The sequence below is a fragment of the Pseudopodoces humilis genome, chromosome 3 (assembly GCF_049639895.1).
Source record: "Pseudopodoces humilis isolate 2021_Gansu_Grassland_sample_001 chromosome 3, ASM4963989v1, whole genome shotgun sequence".
NCBI classification, from domain to species: Eukaryota; Metazoa; Chordata; class Aves; order Passeriformes; family Paridae; genus Pseudopodoces; species Pseudopodoces humilis.
Genome location: NC_142202.1, coordinates 94,378,088 through 94,398,189, shown reverse-complemented (window position 1 = coordinate 94,398,189; position 20,102 = coordinate 94,378,088). Strand labels below are relative to the sequence as shown.

At 38.6% G+C, this 20,102-nt stretch overlaps 1 protein-coding gene across 8 annotated transcripts in view; it reads left to right on the top strand.

The window, feature by feature from the left end:
* The first annotated feature begins 829 nt into the window (after positions 1 to 829).
* FBXO25 (F-box protein 25) overlaps positions 830 to 20,102 on the top strand; it is a 30,872-nt gene continuing 11,599 nt past the window's right edge. For 2 of the 8 annotated variants that reach the window (XM_088053405.1, XM_088053409.1), the window contains exons 1-7: positions 1,390 to 1,428; positions 3,751 to 3,894; positions 10,603 to 10,712; positions 12,025 to 12,074; positions 14,994 to 15,107; positions 18,524 to 18,617; positions 19,331 to 19,515. In XM_088053405.1, coding sequence (XP_087909531.1) covers positions 1,400 to 1,428; positions 3,751 to 3,894; positions 10,603 to 10,712; positions 12,025 to 12,074; positions 14,994 to 15,107; positions 18,524 to 18,617; positions 19,331 to 19,515 — 726 coding nt within the window. In that variant the 5' untranslated portion in view covers positions 1,390 to 1,399. Of the gene's footprint in view, positions 910 to 1,389; positions 1,429 to 3,750; positions 3,895 to 10,602; positions 10,713 to 12,024; positions 12,075 to 14,993; positions 15,108 to 18,523; positions 18,618 to 19,330; positions 19,516 to 20,102 lie in introns of those variants that run through there. The other 6 variants (XM_088053407.1, XM_088053408.1, XM_088053406.1 and 3 more) reach the window with 6 other exon arrangements.

Below are 20,102 nucleotides of genomic sequence, written 5' to 3'. Positions count from 1 at the left end.
GACTGAAAATATAGAAGGATCCTAGAGACAAAAGGATTTCTGCCACATTATGAAGGAATTCTGTAGATCCAGATACCAAATAGAAAAAAAAAAAACCCACCAAAATCTTTTCATGGGTTGGACAAGGAGATTGACACGTTCCAGGCAAAGTATTGGTGTAGAACTTTTAATATTGACTCACATAATTTTCCAGTGTGGGGCTGGGAAATTTTCAAACAGGCAATGGCAGAAAAGAGTGGCCTACAGACTCTGGCTGTGCAAAGGTGGCCCCACACCACCTTTGCCACGGCTGTATTTGTGTCAGGATAATGGGTCACGCTGGTCTTGAAAACTGGGTGGGTCACACTGCTCACACCGGGAGGGGTCACACCGGGAGGGGTCACACAGGGAGGGGTCACACTGGGGGGGGGTTCCCCAGGGGTTACAGGGGGTCACACAGGGGGGGGGCACACCGGGAGGGGGCCCCAGGGGTTACAGGGGGTCACACCGGGGAGGGCACACGGGGGGGGGGGTCACACCCGGAGGGGGGGGGGCACACCGGGGGGGTTCCCCAGGGGTTACAGGGGGTCACACCGGGAGGGGTCATACCGGGGGGGTTCCCCGGGGGGTCACGCCCTCCCCGCCCCGCGCGCTCCACGCGCCCCGCCCCCGCCGACCAAAACATTGGCACGTGCGCCCCGGGGCCGCCTGTCACGTGACTCTGCCGGCCCACCGCCGGGCGGAGACGGCCCCGCCCCGCCGCGCCAATGGCAGCGCGCGCTGCCGGGTAGCAACAAGCGCGGCGGGCGGCGACCAATCAGCGCGCAGGGGGCGTGGCCAGTGCGGCCCATGGTACTTCCGGCAACAGCCCCGGGCCCGGGCCGAGCGCCGGGCGGGGAGCGGCGGGGGCGGCGGGAGAGGCACCGTGAGGTGAGCGCGGCTCGGGCGGCAGCGGGCCCGGGGGAACACCTGTGGGGCCGTGTGTGTGAGCCCTCGCCGGCCCGGGGGATTGGGGCTGAGCGTGGGCAGCCGTGGCGTGAGGGGTTTGGAGTTGGCTCTTAAGGGCATGTGGAGCTGAAGGAGTGTGGGACAAGGTGTTAAAAGTCAGGGTGGCCAGATGGGTCTGGGGAAGGGGCTGGGGCGAGGCATGACGGGCAGTACTGAGGGGTCTGGAGGGATGTGGAGCCTGCCTGGACGAATGGGGCGTTGGGATCTCACAAGCTGTGTGAGGATGGGATCCACCATGGTTTCACTAGGGGCAAATCCCGCTTCACAAATCTGGTGGCTTTCTGTGGTGGGATTTCAAGGTTAGTGGATGAGGTCATACAGGGTCACACTGTGACTGATGTAATTTGCCTGAATTTATGAAAAGCATTTGACACTGTCCCACACAAATTTCCTGTCTCTCAGCTGGAGAGGTATGGATTTGACAGATGGACAGCTGGGCAGGTAAGGAACTGGCTGGACGGTCATTTTCAGAGAGTTGCAGTCAACAGCTCTGTGTCAAAGTGGAGAAAAGTGACATTCATGAGGGGTCAGGATTTGGACTAGACTTGTTTAGCATCTTTCTTGGGAATATGGACAGTGGGATTGAGTGCCCCCTCTGCAGGTTTTTGGATGGTGCCAAATTGTGGTGCGGTCAACAAGCTGGAGAGAAGAAATACCATCCAGAGGGACCTTGACAGGACAGAAATAGTGTGTGCAAATCTCATTAAATTCAGCAAGGCCAAGTGCTAGGTCCTGCAGCTGGGTCATGGCAGTCCCAAGCACAAGTACAGGATGGGTGGAGAATGGATTGAAAATAGCTTTGAGGAGAAGGACTCAAGGCTGTTGGTTGATGAGGAGTGCAACATGAGTCAGCAGTGTGCTGTTGCAGCCCAGAAAGCCAAAGGTGTTCTGGGCTGTACCTAAGGAAGTGTGGGAGCAGTGGGTCAAGGGAGGTGATTCTGCCCCTACACTCTACTCTACTCTCCTCATATACCACCTGCAGTGTTGCATCCAGCTCTGCGATCCCCACCATAGGAAGGCTGTAAACGTGTTGGAGAGAGTCCAGAGGAGGTCTGGAGCACCTGTCCTGTGAACACAGGCTGAGAGAATTGGGGTTGTTTAGCCAGGTGAAGAGAAGGCTTTGGAGAGACCAGTAGAGCAGTCTTCCAGTACTTTAAGGGAGGGCTACAAGAGAGCTGGAAAAGGACTTTTTACAAGGGCACATAGTGACAGAACAAGGCAAAATGGCATCAAACTGAAAGAAAGTAGATTTAGGTTAAGTCGTAGTAAAAAGTCCTTTACTGTGAGAGTGATGAGGCACTGGCACAGGTTGCCCAGAAGAGTGGTGGATATCCTATCCTTTTTAGTGTTCATGGCTGGGTAGGATGGGACTCTGAGCAACCTGGTTTAGTGGAAGGTGTCACCCAGATTGGAACTGGGTGATCTTTAAGGTCCCTTTCAACCCAAACCATTCTGTGATAAAGACACCAGTATGAGGGGAGTAGTAAACAACGTATTATTTCTAGGAAGCAGTAAAAGGATTGGAAAAGTGGATAGGCATGAATAAAATTAGTTGTGACTAGGGGAACGGATGTTGTAAATTTTGGAAAGGGTTCTTGTTAGGAGCAGAGGAAAGCTGAGTTATTAGTAGGAAGGGGATTTTAGTCAATCCAGAGGCCTAAGCAATGCACTTCATTTTGCATGCAATGCAGATTTTTAAATAAAGAAAAACCCATCTGGCTCGCTCAACCTTTATTTCTTCTAGTTCTTTATACTGTTCTAACAAATATGTTGGGCAAATGCTGGTCAAGAGTGCAAATGTTTAAATAAATTCATAGTGATGCTTACTGATGGGGCCTAATATTTTTTAAGTTGAAAAAAATGAGAAAATGCGTATTTGTTAGGACCAAAGCTGTTGCAGTTATCTATTAACATGTGTTTCAAATATCATAATGCTATCTTCCCTCTATAGCTTGCATTATAACTAAGGAGCATTATGTTTGCATGATGAATGGGAAGAAGAGAGCAAAAGCTGGCAAGGTTATAGTCTTCTAAGTGTAGAAAACTGCCTTGTTCAAACTCTTAATGTGTCAGAAGTGAATCTCACTTTTGAAAAATGGTAGTAGAACAGTGAGCAATATACCTGTGATGACCTGCATCTATTTGTAGCAATTTCTGAAGATGTCACAATGGACTTTGTTGCAGTCTCCTTTTGTCCTGGTGTCTGCTTAATAGGCTGGCGTGGGAAGTGTCCTCAACAACAACCTAAAAAGATTTTTGGCAATGTTGAAATTTATTTACTGAAACATCAATACGCATTGTACCATAAACTCAGTATTTGTAAGGATTAGAAAAAACAAAAGGAGCAACATTGATTTTGTGAGCTGTCAATCTCTTAAAAACCATTTGTTAGTCACATATAAAAATCAGTAATGTTTGATCATGGCAAAGCAGATTATACATTATATAATTGATATAATTTTGCTTTTTTTGTTATCATTCTGTTCTTGTACTACCAGGATTCTTTTCCTTGTTTCCAAAGAACAAGGAAATCTACCTTGATCTAATAAATGCTGAAAGACAAGAAGAATGTGGTTAGAGAATAAAAAAAAATGTACTTAAACCACTGAATCTGTTTATTAAAAGGATGCTCTACAGAAAACTTTTCTCAAGGTGGTTTTTTTTTTTTTTTTAAGGCTAAAGAGAAAACTGAAATAGTGACAGGAAGTTTTGAAACTTTTTAAAATAAATAATTGACAAAGAATCTCTTCTTGCTGCTTATAGAGAAACCATGCCATTTTTGGGCCAAGACTGGAGATCCCCTGGATGGAGATGGGTTAAAACAGAAGATGGATGGAAAAGATGTGAACCCTTTAGTCCTGCGCTTGAGGATGGGAATAATCAGCTGAATGATATCAGCCACACTGTGTAAGTTTAAAAAAAAGTGATTCTGCATGAATTAGTAGCAGGTGGGAAGGCAAAATTGACTTAATTTCCATTCAGATGGCAACTGTTTGTGGTAGCTTATGTCATCTGTATACAAATGCAGTCATGTGTTTTGTTAGTTAGCAGGCAGGAGACCCCTGTGGAGATTGTCTGTCTTTTGTCACTGCTTTGAGTTACTTGCTTGAGGCAGCCAGATCCCTTCTTAGCCTATATGTCTTTCAAAATAATAAGGCAATAAATACTTAAAAAAACCAAAGAAAAACAAACAAAAAAAAACCCTGCCCCCCCCCCCCCAGTGCCTGTTGAGTACTATTTAAAAGCAAAAGTGATGCTTATAAATTATAAAAAAACAATATGCCTGTGCAACAGTCATATTGAACAGTTACCTGGAAGTGAACGAAGGCTTTCTGATGGGTGGGTATTAGATTAGCTTGTGACAGCCATAAAATGCCTTTGCTCCAAATACATAATCAGTGGTAGCTTAATGCTCATTCTCTAACACATTATATGGCTGTATTTGCTCCTGTAGGACAGGTGAAAACTAGAGTAGATAAATAAAGTAAGTAATACTTGTGCCAGATGCCCACAGACTGGTGCTATATAAATCGCTTTGTCAAAACAAATTTCTCCACAAAGAAGTAATTCTCAGGGATAGCATTCTTGGTCATGAATTCCAGCATAATGTGCTCATAATGAGGAAAGGGAACATTCAGTGTTTTGTTGTTAGTCCAGTAAATGATAACTCATGTGATTTAGAGAGGGGAATTTACTGGGAAGCTAGGACTTGCTGTGGTTACACACCTGTGTTTTCTAAATTTGTGAAACAATCCTCATGGGAGTTACCAAGCAGTAAAGCATTATTATTAAGCTTAACATACTGTATTCTTCATGCCTTTTTTTGTTTTGTGTTCATCTGTCAGTAATCTCATTTGGACTCCTTTATTCACAGTCTGGCCACTGTGGATACAAAACTTTGTCTGGAAGAATGTTCAGTAAGCCTCCAACATAAAAGTTGCCTTAAAAAAAAAAAAACTTTGGAAAAAATCTTGTCTCTTTCATATCTTTAATAATATACTTGGCAAATTGAGGGAAATCTAATAAGTATTTATCAGCTGTGCCAATTGCTTCAAAAACAAGTATCATGTAGGTTGCTTAATTAATATTTTTTGATAAGTATGAAAGGAATTATCAGTCCTTGTGAATACCAATACGACTTCTGCTCGTAACTGTGTGTGCCTATAAATGTATATATGTATTGTTTCCTCAGAGAGCAAGGTGAGGTGTTTTTATTGCTTCTTTGAGCAAAAATATTGAATTTTTTCTTATTTTTTTTTTTTTCTCCTCAGTTTTGGAAGACCCTAGAATTGAAGTCTTCTGGAGCCAAAAACTGTGGCTTCCATTTTTGATTCTTAATTTTTCTTCTGTCTATTCAATTAAAAATGTATGTTGTTCAAACTCAGATTAGAGAAATCAAGTTAGTACATCTTGGCATAGTAGCACTACTTTGGAGTAATTTCACTACGCTTTTAACTTTGGATCTATGATTGTAACTTGAACTTTAACTTAAGTTCTGCCACTGAACTGCAATTAATGACTATTTGCACAATGTAATCGAACAATTTAGGGTGGAAATGACCTCTGGGCATTATCTGGTTGAAACACATACTCAAAGCAAGGCCAGCTGAGGTTGAGTTCTGCAGGGCCTTGTCCCGTTCAGCTTTGTGCTTTTCCAGGAATGGAAGTTCTTCTCTGGGTTCCTGTTCTAAGTTCTCTTAGTGTCAGTGTTATTTTTGTTGTTGTTGTGCTGGCCTATGTTGTGTCATTCCTCCCTGCCCTCCTCAGTCTAGTAAGAATTTCTCTTATCACAGGTTGCGTCCATTACTTGACTTACTACTGCCCACCTCCTCCAACCTTACAGTCTCACTTCATCTTATTTATAGCCTCATATTAGAAACTGACAGCAATCAGATTTCCCTCCACCACCAGCTCTTAACAATGAGCAAGGTCAGTTCTCTTGCCCTTGTGCACCATGTGCTCCAGTACCTTGGTGACTCCCCACTGGAGTTCCAGTATGACAGTGTTTCACTCTACTGGGGAGCCCCAAATTAGGCACAGTGCTCCAGATGAGTACATATGCCAAATTAAGATGGATGTTTGCTTCTTTCAGTCTGCAGGATACACTTCTTATAGCTCAAGTCAGGGTGCAGTTGGCTTAGCCCAACACAAGGGCACACTGCTGACCTGTTTTCAGCTACTTATACTCAAGACTCCTGGCTCCTTTCCTGCAAAACTGCTTCCTATCCAGTCTGCATCCAGCATATAACCAGGCTTGGGGTTCTTCTCTGTCATGGACAGGGCCTCACACTGTGGAACAGCAGTGAAGGTGTGTTCCTGACTGGTTCTCTGTACCATCTTATGCTATTTGGAAGTAATTATGGTGTATATTGAAGGTAACTCAGTTTAGGAGATTTGTTAACATGATGTAGCACTAGAAAAAGAATGAGACTTTATCAAGTGCTTCCTTGTAGAAGAAACATTTATTAAACAGTACAAAAATACCTATTTGTTTCTCTTTAAGTTGCCCTGTGAATAGAGATGGTGGTGTATGCTAGTCTGGCAGTTCTAGCAGGGTTTTGTTAATTTACATCCATTGTAAGGAATATTTTTTTTTCACTAAAATATTCTGTAGGAATCTCTTCTGAAGTTAGTCCTTTAGTATTGTAGTTAAGGTAGTAGTTATAGTAGTTTTCCTTTATAAAGAAATAAATTCAAGCTATGTAGTTCAATGAAACCCTTTCTAGTTTTGTTTCTATTCTCTTCTGTGAGAGAAAGTGTAGATGAAGTTGCTTGCCAAACTTTGTTCTTTACCCACTGCAAATACTTTCTCTTCCAAAATTGCAAAGATCTAATCACAAACAAATTCAGAAATAAACCTTTAAGACACATAAGTTACTTAAATTGAAGAATGTGTTCTTATTAAAATAGAGCTTCTAACTTTGCTTGATTAGTCATCCAATGCCTTGGTGAATCCAGCTGCTGAATTAGTAAAATTGGTGGACGTAATGGTAACCATTCTTGAACAAATATAATCACTTGTGTAGGAACAGTTTTAATTATTTGGCATAATGCTTGAATAGTTGCACTTTAGATCTTTTTATGGAAACTAAGAAAAAAAATGAGACCATCGCTTCTGTGGGTCTTAGTTATTTGCATAAGAGTGTCTTGTGTTCCATTTGTGGAAATGTGACTTGGGCTGTGTGCATTCAAGTTCTGTGGTGTGAATGCTGGCCATGATTGCCTATAAATTCAAGCAAAGATTGACACTTGCAATGCTATGGCACTGTGTCCTTGAAGTTTGGTGGTGGAGAGAAACTTGGTGAGGGTAGAACTGCTTTACAGAATTGTATGCAAGTACATTTCAGTAGCCTGCAGCTTAAGATTTAAACTGTCTTCTGTGTTCCTTTTGAGGTAAAAGAAAGAGAATTAGACAAATAAGATTTTCATGGTGGTGATACTACTTTGTGTGTTAGGTTCATATGAACTATTTGGGTTGGCAGGGTAGTCATTTCAATCTGCAGTGTCTCTTGTCTAATTCTGCAAGATACAGTGTTCACAAGAGTGATTTTGGCACTAGATGCAAGTCTTTTGATTTGAATCCATTAATAGATAACATTACAATATATTTGTCAAATGACAAAATCATTTGGTACCTGCATTTAACTCAGGATTTTCCATAGTCAAGCTGTGAGAGTCACTTCTAAAATACTCTATGTATCTCTGTATATAATTGCATGACTTGAGTGCCATGTGAAAAGAAGCAAGGGGGTTGAGGGAAAATAGTTTGAGCTCAGATAGCCCTGTCACATTTTCCATCCTTTTAAGTGCCATACCCAAGAGGTTGTTTAAATACCACTATGAAATTACTTTTTTTGGAAAAATTGAAATTGTTACATGATTTATCTAAGATATTATATTTCTAAGGACACCAGGTACTTTGCTTTTAAAAGCTTTAGAATAATTTTTTATGAAGTGCGTCATCAAGACAAGAGAGTAAGAATAGCTGTAAACTGGCAGTATTATGTATGTATTTAAATCCTGCCAGGTGCACTCAAATATCACGTGCAGTATTAAGATAAAAACATTAAATTAAGGCTTCTGTTACACCATATGGCACGTGCAGCACTTGATTTGGTTTCTCATATCTTAGCTTGGTGTTTGAGGGGGCAGAGGTTGCTTTTGGAACAGTAGAGCAGCTTTATTACTTGTCAAGAAGCTCTGCAGATTTCTGGAAGGATCGCTAGCAATCATTGTGTAACTGTTTCTGTCCCATTCTTCTGATGTCTGTGGGACCGTTGCTTTCCTTCACTGCTTTCAGACTAAAGGTTTGTCAAGAAGAACGGTGTTGTTTACAGATGAGTAGGGAAAGACTCTATGCAAAGTGGGACAGAACATGAGGAAATAAAGCCTCATATCAGAAGATCCTCAGAGGTACCAGTCCAATTTGTCTTTTCTCTAAAGAGACTTAAGGAATTCCAGGAATGTCACAGGCAAATTTGAATGCTAGACAAAGGTGTTTGAAATAAGTCTTCATCTTTGCAGTTCCTAATGTTTATTGACTCCTTAACCTGCCTTAGTTATTTATATGATATTTGAGGAAGTGTATCTTACGGGGTGTCAGGAGTGGGATTCAGATCACTTCAGGTATGTTACTGGTCTGAATTACTTTCTAGAGACACTTCGTTCCAGGAACAAAAGAAGGAATCTTTACATATTAACCTTCATCTTCCAAGCAGCCCTTCAGGAATGTGGCTTCCCATCCTCTCCTAATTGCTTACCCTGTGTCAAGGGGAATGAGAGAGTTTCTGTGCTGCTTGGATTATGTTGCAGAGTATCAGGACCTATCTCCCTAGTCCTGTATCTGTTAGGACGATAAATCTCTAGGAGCTTTGGGCTCAATTTCTGGTTCTGTAGCAGCTCTTCAGATTCTGCCATAGCTTCTCACATGATATGGTGATGCAGCCAATGTGTTAAATCATAATTAAATTAATTTTAGTGAGTTTAGAGGTTTCCTATATGATAGCTTTGGCGGAAAAAAAAACAATCCAAACTGATGGATTGGAATCTTGCATAGTCAAATAACTTGTGTTGATGTTTTGCTTTTGTCTGTTGCTTTGCTTTTGTCTCTTGCTGGTTTCTTCCCTCTGAACTCTTTTGCTGTTTGACCAGATGTGATATTTGGCACTGTTGCATAGAATATTTAAGGTGTTGAGTCTTTATGCTCTGCTCTAAAAAATATTAAGGACTGGACTAAGGCCATCCCCTTGGATTGAGCACTATCTGAGTGCAGAGGTATGTTAGGTTTAAATCCTGGGGGAAAAAAAAAAGCTAAGATGAAACCAACTTTCTTTTTCTAAATCTTCTTGACTTGTGTATCTTTTAGCTGAGCTAGCATGTACTGATTAGAACAATTCAAAAGCCAAAAATATTTTTACAGTGTTTTTTAACAGATGGCTCAAACCTGAAAATTTTAACTCTGTAAGCTAGTAGCAATAGACTAAATGAATTTGGTTTTTGTCACTTAATGCCCAGATACAGGTTATTTTTGAAAAAAAAAATTCCTTTCTTCAGTTTACAGTGTTCGGTTGTTTTAATCTGAAGTTTGAACTGGTAGTGATAAATTTAGATTAAAAATAGTAATGAAAGTGAGGAGTTCCATATACAATTTTGTTGCCAAAGAGCAGTAATGTTGAAATAAGAGTCCCCCAGTTAAACTTCCTTACCATGTATCCTTCATTATTCTTATCTGTTCAAGACAGTAGCCTTCATACGAGGTATCTTCCTTTTCAGTGTTAGAAAAGAGAACACCCATTCTTATCTTTGTTGCTGGTCCTAATAGTTATCTGCAAAAATGGAAAGAAAATTTTATGAAGCTGTGTAGATTTCCTTTAGCACAGACAGTTTTTTAATGCATATACTTTTGAGAAAGGTTAGCTTATTAAAAAAGATTCTCAATAATTTGTATGTGTATTTTTTTGTATTCACACTATTTGTTCAATATACTACTTGGTATAGTCCTCAGTGTTGGGTTACATAGTTAACTGTCAGAAGTGACATAGGTGGAGTTGAGTCTCTCTGGCCACTTGGCTCTTGATGCTGCACAAATCATTGGTAAAACAGTGCCATGACACCTGTAGTATGTGCAGAGTTGTGAATCAAGAGTTTCTTAAAAGAAAGACTTATTTTGCCCCAAAGGTGACAGTAGTAAGAGAGGTGTTGTTCTTTGCAAGGATGTGCAATAATTCTTCACAGATTTTTTACTTGTGTGCAGTTAAGGCTTGGTCCACTTCAAAAAATGGATTTTTGTACACCAGAACTTTGCAGAGTTTTACAGTTGTCTAGTACTGCCTCCTTAGTACTCCTTCCTGAATGTCAGTAATGACTTACAAGATACCTCTTGGGAAGATATTTTTGTGTATTTAATCACTTTGGCACAAAATTCAACCCCTTTGAGAAGAAAAGAAGACAGCTTCTCTCCAGATACGTGTTGCTATAGACAGTTAGGTAGAGGATCTTAATTAAGAATATGATTTCTCTGTTTTTCAGCTGGTAGACTTTAATGCAAAAAATTGTAAGATGTATGCATCTTAAATATTTAATTACTTCTATTCTAATTAGATGTTTTTATTTCAGTATCATAACTGGGGATGATGAGAATGAAGAAGTGTACAATACTGAAGACTGTGAGTTTGCAGCCAAGAAAAGGAAAAAAGATCATTTTAGGAATAACACAGATTCACAATGTAAGGCTGGGCATTTTCATTTATTTTAGAAGACTCATGTAGGTTCAGAGAAATATTATAATAGCCGTGTTATAGTCACCTATAGAGTAGCCTTCCAAATTATGTCTTTTTCTGTATTGGCAACAAATTCTGGTGTCAAAAGTGATGTGTTTTAATTGAAACTGTGTTATCAATCATTTCTTGTGTTGAATTTTTTTTTCAAAGACCCAAAGTTAATTAATTTCAGAATAGTAATCCCTGATTATTAGGTGTCTTCTGATACTAGCCACTGTTATGTTTTGTGGACTAATTTCAGATTAAATTCTTCTGGATGCTTATGGGAGCTTCTCCTTCCCAAAGCAGATGGTCTATTTTTGTTTAATTCAAGTTCTAATTAGTCATATAACTCCAGAATCAGTTCATAAATAAATGTTTTTTCATAATAATCATGTCTCTTGATAAAGATTTTGTCAGTATTGAATTTCTTGGAAAGAAGTCCCTTTTAAAAAATTAAAATATGAAAGCCATTTTATGAGTTCTCATTTGTAGAAGATCACTTGTACTGCAAATGTGTATGACAGCAAGTAACTTACTGAAGCAGAGAGTTTTGTAGAGTAGGTAAAAAATGTTGGTTAGTAATTGCTTGGCATTTCTGGTGCTTTGATCTTGAAATGATCTGTTATTTGTAGTATATCCTCAAAACTGTTAGAGAGATGGTGTTGCAGAAAGCTGCCAGCTTCTCCAGGCTTGTCTGAGTTTCAGGTATTTCAGAAGATTCAAGGGGCTGTATGTCTCATTTGACAATACGCGAGACTTGTAAAAGCTGAAGGTCAGCTAAAGCTGCCTTTATTAGTCTTGTATCCTTGACTTCTCTGCAGTCCTCTGCAGTTAGTTGAACCAAGTAAATGTAGAACAGGCACCTGTACAGAAGAAAATGGATTAGAGTGGTCAAGAACAAAAGTGTTGTCTGTATCTGATATACTTTCGAATGCTAAGGAGCCTGTTGTACTTAAAAAACAAAAAAAGTCAGGAATTATGTAGGATCACTTATGTCAGTGATTGGTCACAGCTGACAAAAGTTGTCATTCATCTGCCAGTTGTGTGCCAACTCTTGTGGTTTTAAAAAAAAAAATTATATAACTTTTCTATTATTTTCATGAACTTGTGAAACTTTTTAGTTATCTTTTCCAGCCTTTATAAACTTCCTTCATTAAAACTGTTCTGCTATCTTATGAAGAATTTTATTGGAAATTATATGTTTAGTTGAGTTTCTTTCTGGAAGGCATTAACTAATGTGGAAGCCTAAAATACTTCTATTTTGATTTTATTTTAGGTTTTTATCGTGAAAAGTGGATTTATGTTCATAAAGAAAGCACCAAGGAAGTAAGTCTGTGTGGTGTGGGTCAGTTCCTACAATCTTTGTGGTTCTTAATTAATCTTAATTTTCAATATACAGCCAGTATATTGAAAAAAAGTATTTTTGCCGTGTGGTCTTAGAAGTTAAACTTAACTCACTTCATTGGCAACACTGGACACCTGCACATGGTGAGGCAAAGGCAGCTGGCAAAGTGACTTCTAGGTAGGATTTTGTGGCAGAGATGTGGGAACTTGCAGAGGTAGATATACAGTTCTCCACTACTTATCCAAGCCCATCTAGCTTTCTACTGTCTCTTTGAACTAAAATTGAAAGTATTTGCAAAACCAGAGAAATATCTCCGAAGAAGTTGCTTGCAGGCAGCCACCTGGTATTTTGGGATCTTGGTGTAAATTTGAATAGAACTAAGTAATACATCAGTTCCAAATTTTATAAAGAGGATCTTTATTTTCAACAAAGTCCACATGCTTTCAGTTTGGGATATAAACTGTATCATGTAACTGTAAAGGGAATATGAAAGCTCTTGGAGTGACCTCTTGGAAAGTCGAGTTGAAATGCATCCACTGTATGTAGAGATTAAACTGTATTGAAGTGTGAGTTTCATTCCTGTGCTGATTGCCATGGCTGGCTGGCATGTGTGGAACTTGAACACCAATGAGAAGGTTTTACATCAACATAGTAGTGCCAGCTAGGAGAGAGGGAAGGAGGTGACGCTGATGACTGTAGTCATGCAGGCAAAAGTAGCTTTGCATTTTAGAACTGAGAGAGACAATACAGATCTTTTTACTCAGGAGGGGCATGCTATTGAGAGCTTACATAAAAGGACATACTGCAGGACTTTGCAGACCTTGAAGACCAGTGACCCAAAGACTGCCCATCTACATCTGAAGGGTACTTTAAAGCCTTTCACCAGATTCACAGCTCTCTTTCTGCTGTATCTTCTAGATGAAGTCACTTAAATTGGTTTGCAAAAGTCTCAGGCATGCTTTTTCCATTTGTGCCATCTCAAATTAGGGTGAGAAGGAGCAGGGGGACAGCAGGCTGTCACCAGTCATTGTGGTGCTTTGAATGGTAAGGTTAAGCTGAGGTTTCAAAGTACATTGAGGCCAAAATACAAAAAGCCTAAAATCATGCATTGGTGTCCTTCATAACCCATATATATATATGGATTATTTTTTCCCCTGCTTGTGCAGAAGTTGGTGAACTAATGATGTGTGAGTATTTGCTTTTGTTCCTTGTCTATTCAGAGAGCAGACAAAATATTTTGGTTACCTTCTAATATGTGACCATTGATCTTTCAGGTTTAATTGGGTTTTTTAATATAAAAGGCAAACTGGGGGTGGTTAGAATTAAACACTAATCTTTCAAGTAATTCCTTGTATAAATTTAAAAGCTTAGAGTAGAAGGTTGAAAAAGTGGCAAGGAATAAGAATACATGAATCAAAAAATTCAGAGCAACAATTTAGGCTAATCTAAAGCATAATTTAGAGGCTCTAATTTTTCTTACAGGTTCTAATCTTTCTTGATTTTGAGATAGCAGTCTCACAACTAGGAAACGTTTCTTTCCCAAACTGGATTCTATTTTTAGGGCAATATGACAAGATAGGAAGGTCTTGATAAGAAACATGAAACATGCTATGGGAGAGCATTGAAATGAAAGAAAACCGAAACAAGTGCACATGCATGGCTGAAATAAAAACAGATGTTTTTTGAATAATTTTGTCATGATGGTACACTGGGAAAGGTAGAGCTGTAGTTTCATAGGAATCTGTCTGGGGAAACGTCTCTTTTGGTAATGTTTGAAGCATGACCTAATGGTGACTGTTTAGCCAGAGAACAGACACAAGTATTTATATTTCAACGAAAGTTTTGTTGACTGTATTTGTTAATTCAGTGCTATTAGCTAAGTAAGGTGTGCATATTGTCAAGTGTGCAGTGTGCTTGGGTTCGAGGTGTATCAGCTGAATGAGCAAGCAGTACAATCTTGAATTTGGTCATTAACCAACAGGCAATAATTATCACCTCTCTGCAGTGAATTCTTAACTGTCCTGCCCCACTGAAGTACATGCAGGGTAAGTGTTCACTGGGTCACAAAAAGGAATTTTTTGTACTTTAGAATTCGTGACCTTTCTGTAATTTACAAAGGAAGTCTGTCTAGGAATGAGCTTTAAATTCCTTCCCTAGGCTAATAAAACCATAGTAGCACACTGCTCTGCAAGACTCTCTTGTACCAGTTAGAGATTTTCCTAGCTTCAATATATTTGGTCCTGGGCTCCAGTGGGGCTGTGTGACTCTAAATGTACTGAATTTACATAATCCTTTGTCATTTTGGACTGCTGCTTATACCTTAAGTTGTTCTCAACAGCCTCTGAAAATTCCATTTTCACATTACAATGTGGAGAAGTAACAAAAGAAAATACTGTTTCTCTTGGTGTGTAAAAAATATAAAGTGCCTAAGCTTCTAGCACTTGGAAAATAAATTCTAGATGTTGATAACTGTTTGTTCTTTTGATCCCAAAAGCAGCTAGCTCTGTTCTCACCCTCAGGTGTGAATCAGGTAATTCTGGTAATTGTAAGCTCACACAGCTGTACAAACAAGCTCTTGTGCATGGCAAATGGGGACTGTGATAGCCATGAAGGAGTGCCAGCATTGTGGCCATGCGAGAGTGGAGTAGATTCCCAGGGAAATCAAATACCAGTGCTGCCAGATTACACATTTAGTATGAATTGAAAGGCCTTGCCTACTACATACCTGATAGTTGCAAGTAGTGTATCTGGTTTCATTTAATTTCTTGTAGAACAAATAACTCTTCAGTCCAGAGGCACTATATTTCCAGGGAGCACAGTATTCATTAGCATCAACTGCATGTCAGAGTGCTTTTCTGGATGTTTTTCTCAATTTTGTCTTTGTTTCCTTCCATTTAAAGTGTACTTTTTCCCCTTCTCAGAGGCATGGCTATTGCACCTTGGGAGAAGCCTTTAACCGCTTAGACTTTTCAAGTGCGATTCAGGACATCAGGAGGTTCAATTACGTGGTCAAAGTAAGCTCTTTATTTGATATACATATTAAAAGAATGCATTTGCTGATGTGCCTGTGTCTACAAAAAGAATATTTTTGCACTGAACAGGTAATGATTTGTAATTGTATAAATATCCTGATCATATGTAATTTATAACGCCAGTAGCAACTTTAAACTGAGTAAATTTTCTTTGGTGAAAGCTCATTATGTGGATGTCTGAAAGCTACAGCTTGAGGAGGATGGTGATGGCCAGTGTGCTGTGTTATTTAGAGGGAAACATTGGTAGTAGCTTCATTTATTCATCAGTCTGGGTAATGCACTCTTTAAAGCTAAAACAATTTCTATACAACCAAAAATAGCAAAGTGTTATTAATCTTAAATATAATTTGCTACATCTCAAATATGTTTCAAATAACAATTTCCAGAAGAATACTTGATGTGCAAATATTTTTCTATTTCTGTATTTTTGCAGCTTCTTATCTGTCCTGTGATTCATTGCAGTTTTGGTTTTTTTTTTAATCAAGGACAAGATACCTCTGCATTTACCTTTGTTAGCATTCCTTAAAACTTGAGACTCCAGCCTTAATTACCTCAATGCCTCACCAGCCACCCACTTGGAAATGCCTTTTTTGGGGATACTGATCTCTTTCTAGCCCCAGGTTTATTTTATTGTCTAACTTGAGGTAGTAAAGTGCTTGTCCCAACTCCTAGAGAAGCTCAAAATGTGAGTCATATCAGGACTAGAGTTCTATTCAGTGGTGAGGCTGTTCACAAGTATTGTATTTATTGGAATGCATCCAGAACTTGAAAAGACACAAATAAAAATTAAATAAACATACCAGGAGAACACCCTCGCCACTAGGCTGTGGACTATTTGGAGAGAAAACACATTCCGTCCATCCCCATGAAGCTGAGGCAATGTATTGTACTTTCAGAAAAACAAGAGATGTGGAAACAAAGCAGAAAAGATTTGCTTCCAGGCTAGTGGTTAGGGTACTTGCCTTGTTCCCCTTGCAGGGTTTGGGGTTTTTTTGGTACGTGTATGTGTTGTGGTTTAGAGCATTACTTTTTAATGCTGTTTTGGGAGCAAAATCAAGAGCTCTGATCCTTCCCAAGCTTTGAACACTAGAAAGAAGAAAGAACAAAACACTTAAAAAAGGTGATTAGGTATTAACGGTGTCACTTTTGGGTGCCTCACTTGAACAGCAAGCAGGTAAAAGGAATGCAGATCTAGAATTTTGCATTTGTTTTAGATGCTGCAGTGCCTAAACTGGGTTGCTCAAAACAGTTGATTAAGTCAAAGTGCAAAGTCCAGCATAAGCATGTTGACCAGTTTTTCTTCTGTTCACCAATAAAATGCTGGTTTAGTCAGCCAGGCTTAAGATCATTGAGAAAGGAGCAGTACTTTAAAATTCAGAAATTTGGCTTTGCAATCCAAACCATTATCTGCTACTAGCAGACCCTAAGAAATCTGGGTGAATTTAAAATAGTAGATAGACTTTCAAAATCCTTTAAATGTTTTAGAATTTATTTGGAATTTTTAAAATTTAGAATTGTTTTGCTAATACAAAACTTTAATCACATCTTTGCATCAGTTCCCCTGAGGTGGTGGCTGTTTGTTGATAGCAAGGTATAAATCAGGAATACTGTTTTTAAAGACCAAACCCTACTCTAGCCCTTCTTTGATCCCAGACCATCAAGATGATTCTCTAACTAACTAAAAATATGCCATTCATTATTAAAAGTTAATATTGATATCTATCCAGGACCCTTTTAGGATGGGCAGTGGAGGGGAGAAGGTAGGATGAGTTAGTTTTTTTGTATTTGTTGGTGCTGTAATGTATTGATAACTTTGTAGCTGTTAAATTCTGATACATTGAATTTGATATGGGTGGGTTTTGATGATCCATTCAAAGTTACAATTTTTAGTGGACAACATAAGCCATGGCTCTGCATGGAATTTGTTTCTTTGATTTGATCTTTAGGCTGAGTGACATAACTGATTTTTTTGTTTTAAATTAATCAAGGGAAATGTACCTACTTGCTTGAACTGGCAGACTACTGGAGACCTCTAGGTGTGTTCTAAATTATTAATCTAGCTAATAGGCTTTGAAGCCAAGAAAGAGATTCTGATATCTATTTATACAGTTTTCAAAACTAGGTTGCTTGTATTTAAATACATCAGGACAATTATTTCTTCCTTTCATAGTACATAATGTTTTGTCAGAAATTGTGTAGAGGAGCCAGAAGTAACATTAAACCAGGGAGAGAACAGGTGTATTCTTTCTTCCTCCCAAGGAAAATGAATGTTGAATGAAGTGTCAAATTGGTGTATTAGAAATGAAGATACAATATAATTTTTGGCAAGCTTAGTCTTTTTCATCCTCTGTGCCAACACTTTATGCTACCCTACACCAGAGCACTCTGTAGGGAATGCTGTTTTCTGCTCCATTCTTTCCCTTTTGAGTGTGTTGGAAACACTTGTTCTGAACTCATTGTCATAAAGTGCAATTGCAAAGCTCAGTGCCACACCTCTAAACATTGCAATGGTGTCACAGCATCAAAGTCTCTCATAATAAGAGACCGTTTTTTGTTGAAGAGGTAATGGTTCTTATCAGCTACAAAACTTAATCTGAAATGTAAAAGCAAATGTGCCACAATGGAGCAAGGGCTGCCTCTAATAGCTATAGCTTGGCATTCATGTGTGGCAAGAACTTAAGCTGTTTTGATTATTTTGGCCTAAACCATTGCCACTGTTCCTGTCACTTTTTTTGTTCACAGTGGTTTCAGAGATGTGTGGACAGCTAGGAGGTCCTTACTATAATAGTTAAGGGAAAGTTACTGACATGGTTTGTACACTGCTCATTATTAGATCACTGTGGTTTATTCTACTAGAGACCTGCATGTAGGTCAAATACAGAAATTATTTTTTCCTTAATTTAGGCAAAATAGAGTATTTCTTCTCCTTGAATAGAAAATCCATCACACTTCAGTTTGACCAGTATGCTTTCACTCAGAAGCTGTAATTCTGGTAGCTGGTATCAGTTCAGAGTGATGTTCCTGGCCACTGTATCTGTCAGGGACTTCAGGACATAGCAACATCTAGGGTCACATCTGTATTTGTGAGCCCCCAAAACAGACTCTCTTTGTTGCTTCACTACAGCTCAGTCTGTATGTCATGTGATTTGTCAGAGATAAGCACCAGAGATAAGTATTTGTACAGTATTTTGAAAATGTACATACTCCAGAAATTGTTCATGTGATTCCAATGAGAATTCTTAAAGCTTTCCACATGTCTTGCTTTGTCTTCTGAAGTCTGTAGTTATATTTTCACAAAATGCCAATGCAGGCTGTTGTAGGTGAGTGTATTGCACTGTGTGCATTTAAAACCATCCTTTACTACTGTCATTCTTGTGACTTATAATTTTTTGTCATAGCTTTTGCAGTTAATTGCAAAATCCCAGTTAACTTCACTGAGTGGTGCAGCACAGAAGAACTACTTTAACATTTTGGACAAAATTGTGCAGAAGGGTAAGACCTAAGGATTTGTAATCTGACTGTTCAAATTTAATTGTTGTAACTAAGCTATCGACTGTTTTTTTTGTTAGTTTTATTACCATTTTTACATTGTAAATCATAGCAATAGCATACTTAATTAGTGCCAGGTTTCATACTTCCCATCGCATGATTGCAGTAAGTTGTTTTCTCTTAGTTATTGAATTAAGTCTATTGAAAAAGGTTAGAGAAATTGACATTTAGATTATATTTGAAAACTATTGCTTACTGTTAAATTATGCACTTCACAAAATGTGAAAGCTTTTAGGTTAATAAAATGCTTGGGTTTAAGTTTGCATGATGTACTGAGACTCAAAAACCATACGTTTTAAGTATTTTAAGAAAAAGCCATTACATTATATTGATTTTTATTTTTTTCTGTTAACTACACTAAATGGAGATGTTATACTGTCTGCTTTGAACCAAAGAAATTTGATTTTTAACTACCTGTTTAGAATTAAGTTTATTAAATGCATAGCATGAATTTTTGCCTGTGAAAGTGTTTATTATTGATCTTGCATGTAAGGAACAGCACCAGTGAATGTCATGGTGGGAATTAGGGCAGTTATTTGTACACAAGCAATTGATTTGTAATTAATTTATCTAAAAAAAAAGTGTTGATTGGCTTGAGCTATTTGCTTGGTTAACTCTGTCAACCAAAATTGTATTGGCTTTGTTTTGTTTTCCAGTTATGGAAGACCAATATAATCCACGGTTGATCAAAGATCTTCTACAGGATCTGAGTTCTACTCTCTGTATACTGATTAGGGGAGTAGGAAAATCTGTGTTGGTAGGCAACATCAATATTTGGATTTGTCGACTAGAAACTATCCTTCTGTGGCAGCAACAATTAAAAAATCTTCAAATGAACAAGGTATATTATTAAATCATATTAATTAATCTTTGGGGGAGGGGAATTGTGTTGAGTATTGCATGAGGATTTGTAAGTGAACCAAGTTTCAAATACACTTTAAACAGTTTTACTTGGTTTGTGTTATAAAGAAGTAATGTGAAATTAACTCTTTGGCATCAACTTTCTCATGTTTTAATAGCTTTTCTCTAATGAAAACTACTACAATGTCTGTACTTCTGCTTTGTAGTAGACATGTATAGATACAATTTTTTTAAAATTTTTTTGATTGGGAAAAAGAAAATCTGTCTATTTTGTCAGATAGACATGGGGGAAAAGCCCCAATTTTTAGTTCCAAAATAAATTTTCTGCAACTGAAGAAATAAAAATCTAAAAGACATCTTGGATGTGTATCAAGAAAACAGAAAGAAAGAGAGAAAATACTCAAGGAGCAGTTTTACAGATTTATTCATTAGCACAGTTGCTTTTGTAAAAAAAGATAATGACTTCAGCATCCGGATTCTCATGTGACTGTGTTCAAAGCATGTGGTATGCACTGTTCCAGGGTTTTATAGTGAAAACTTCAGATGATAAGCAGACAATTTTTTACT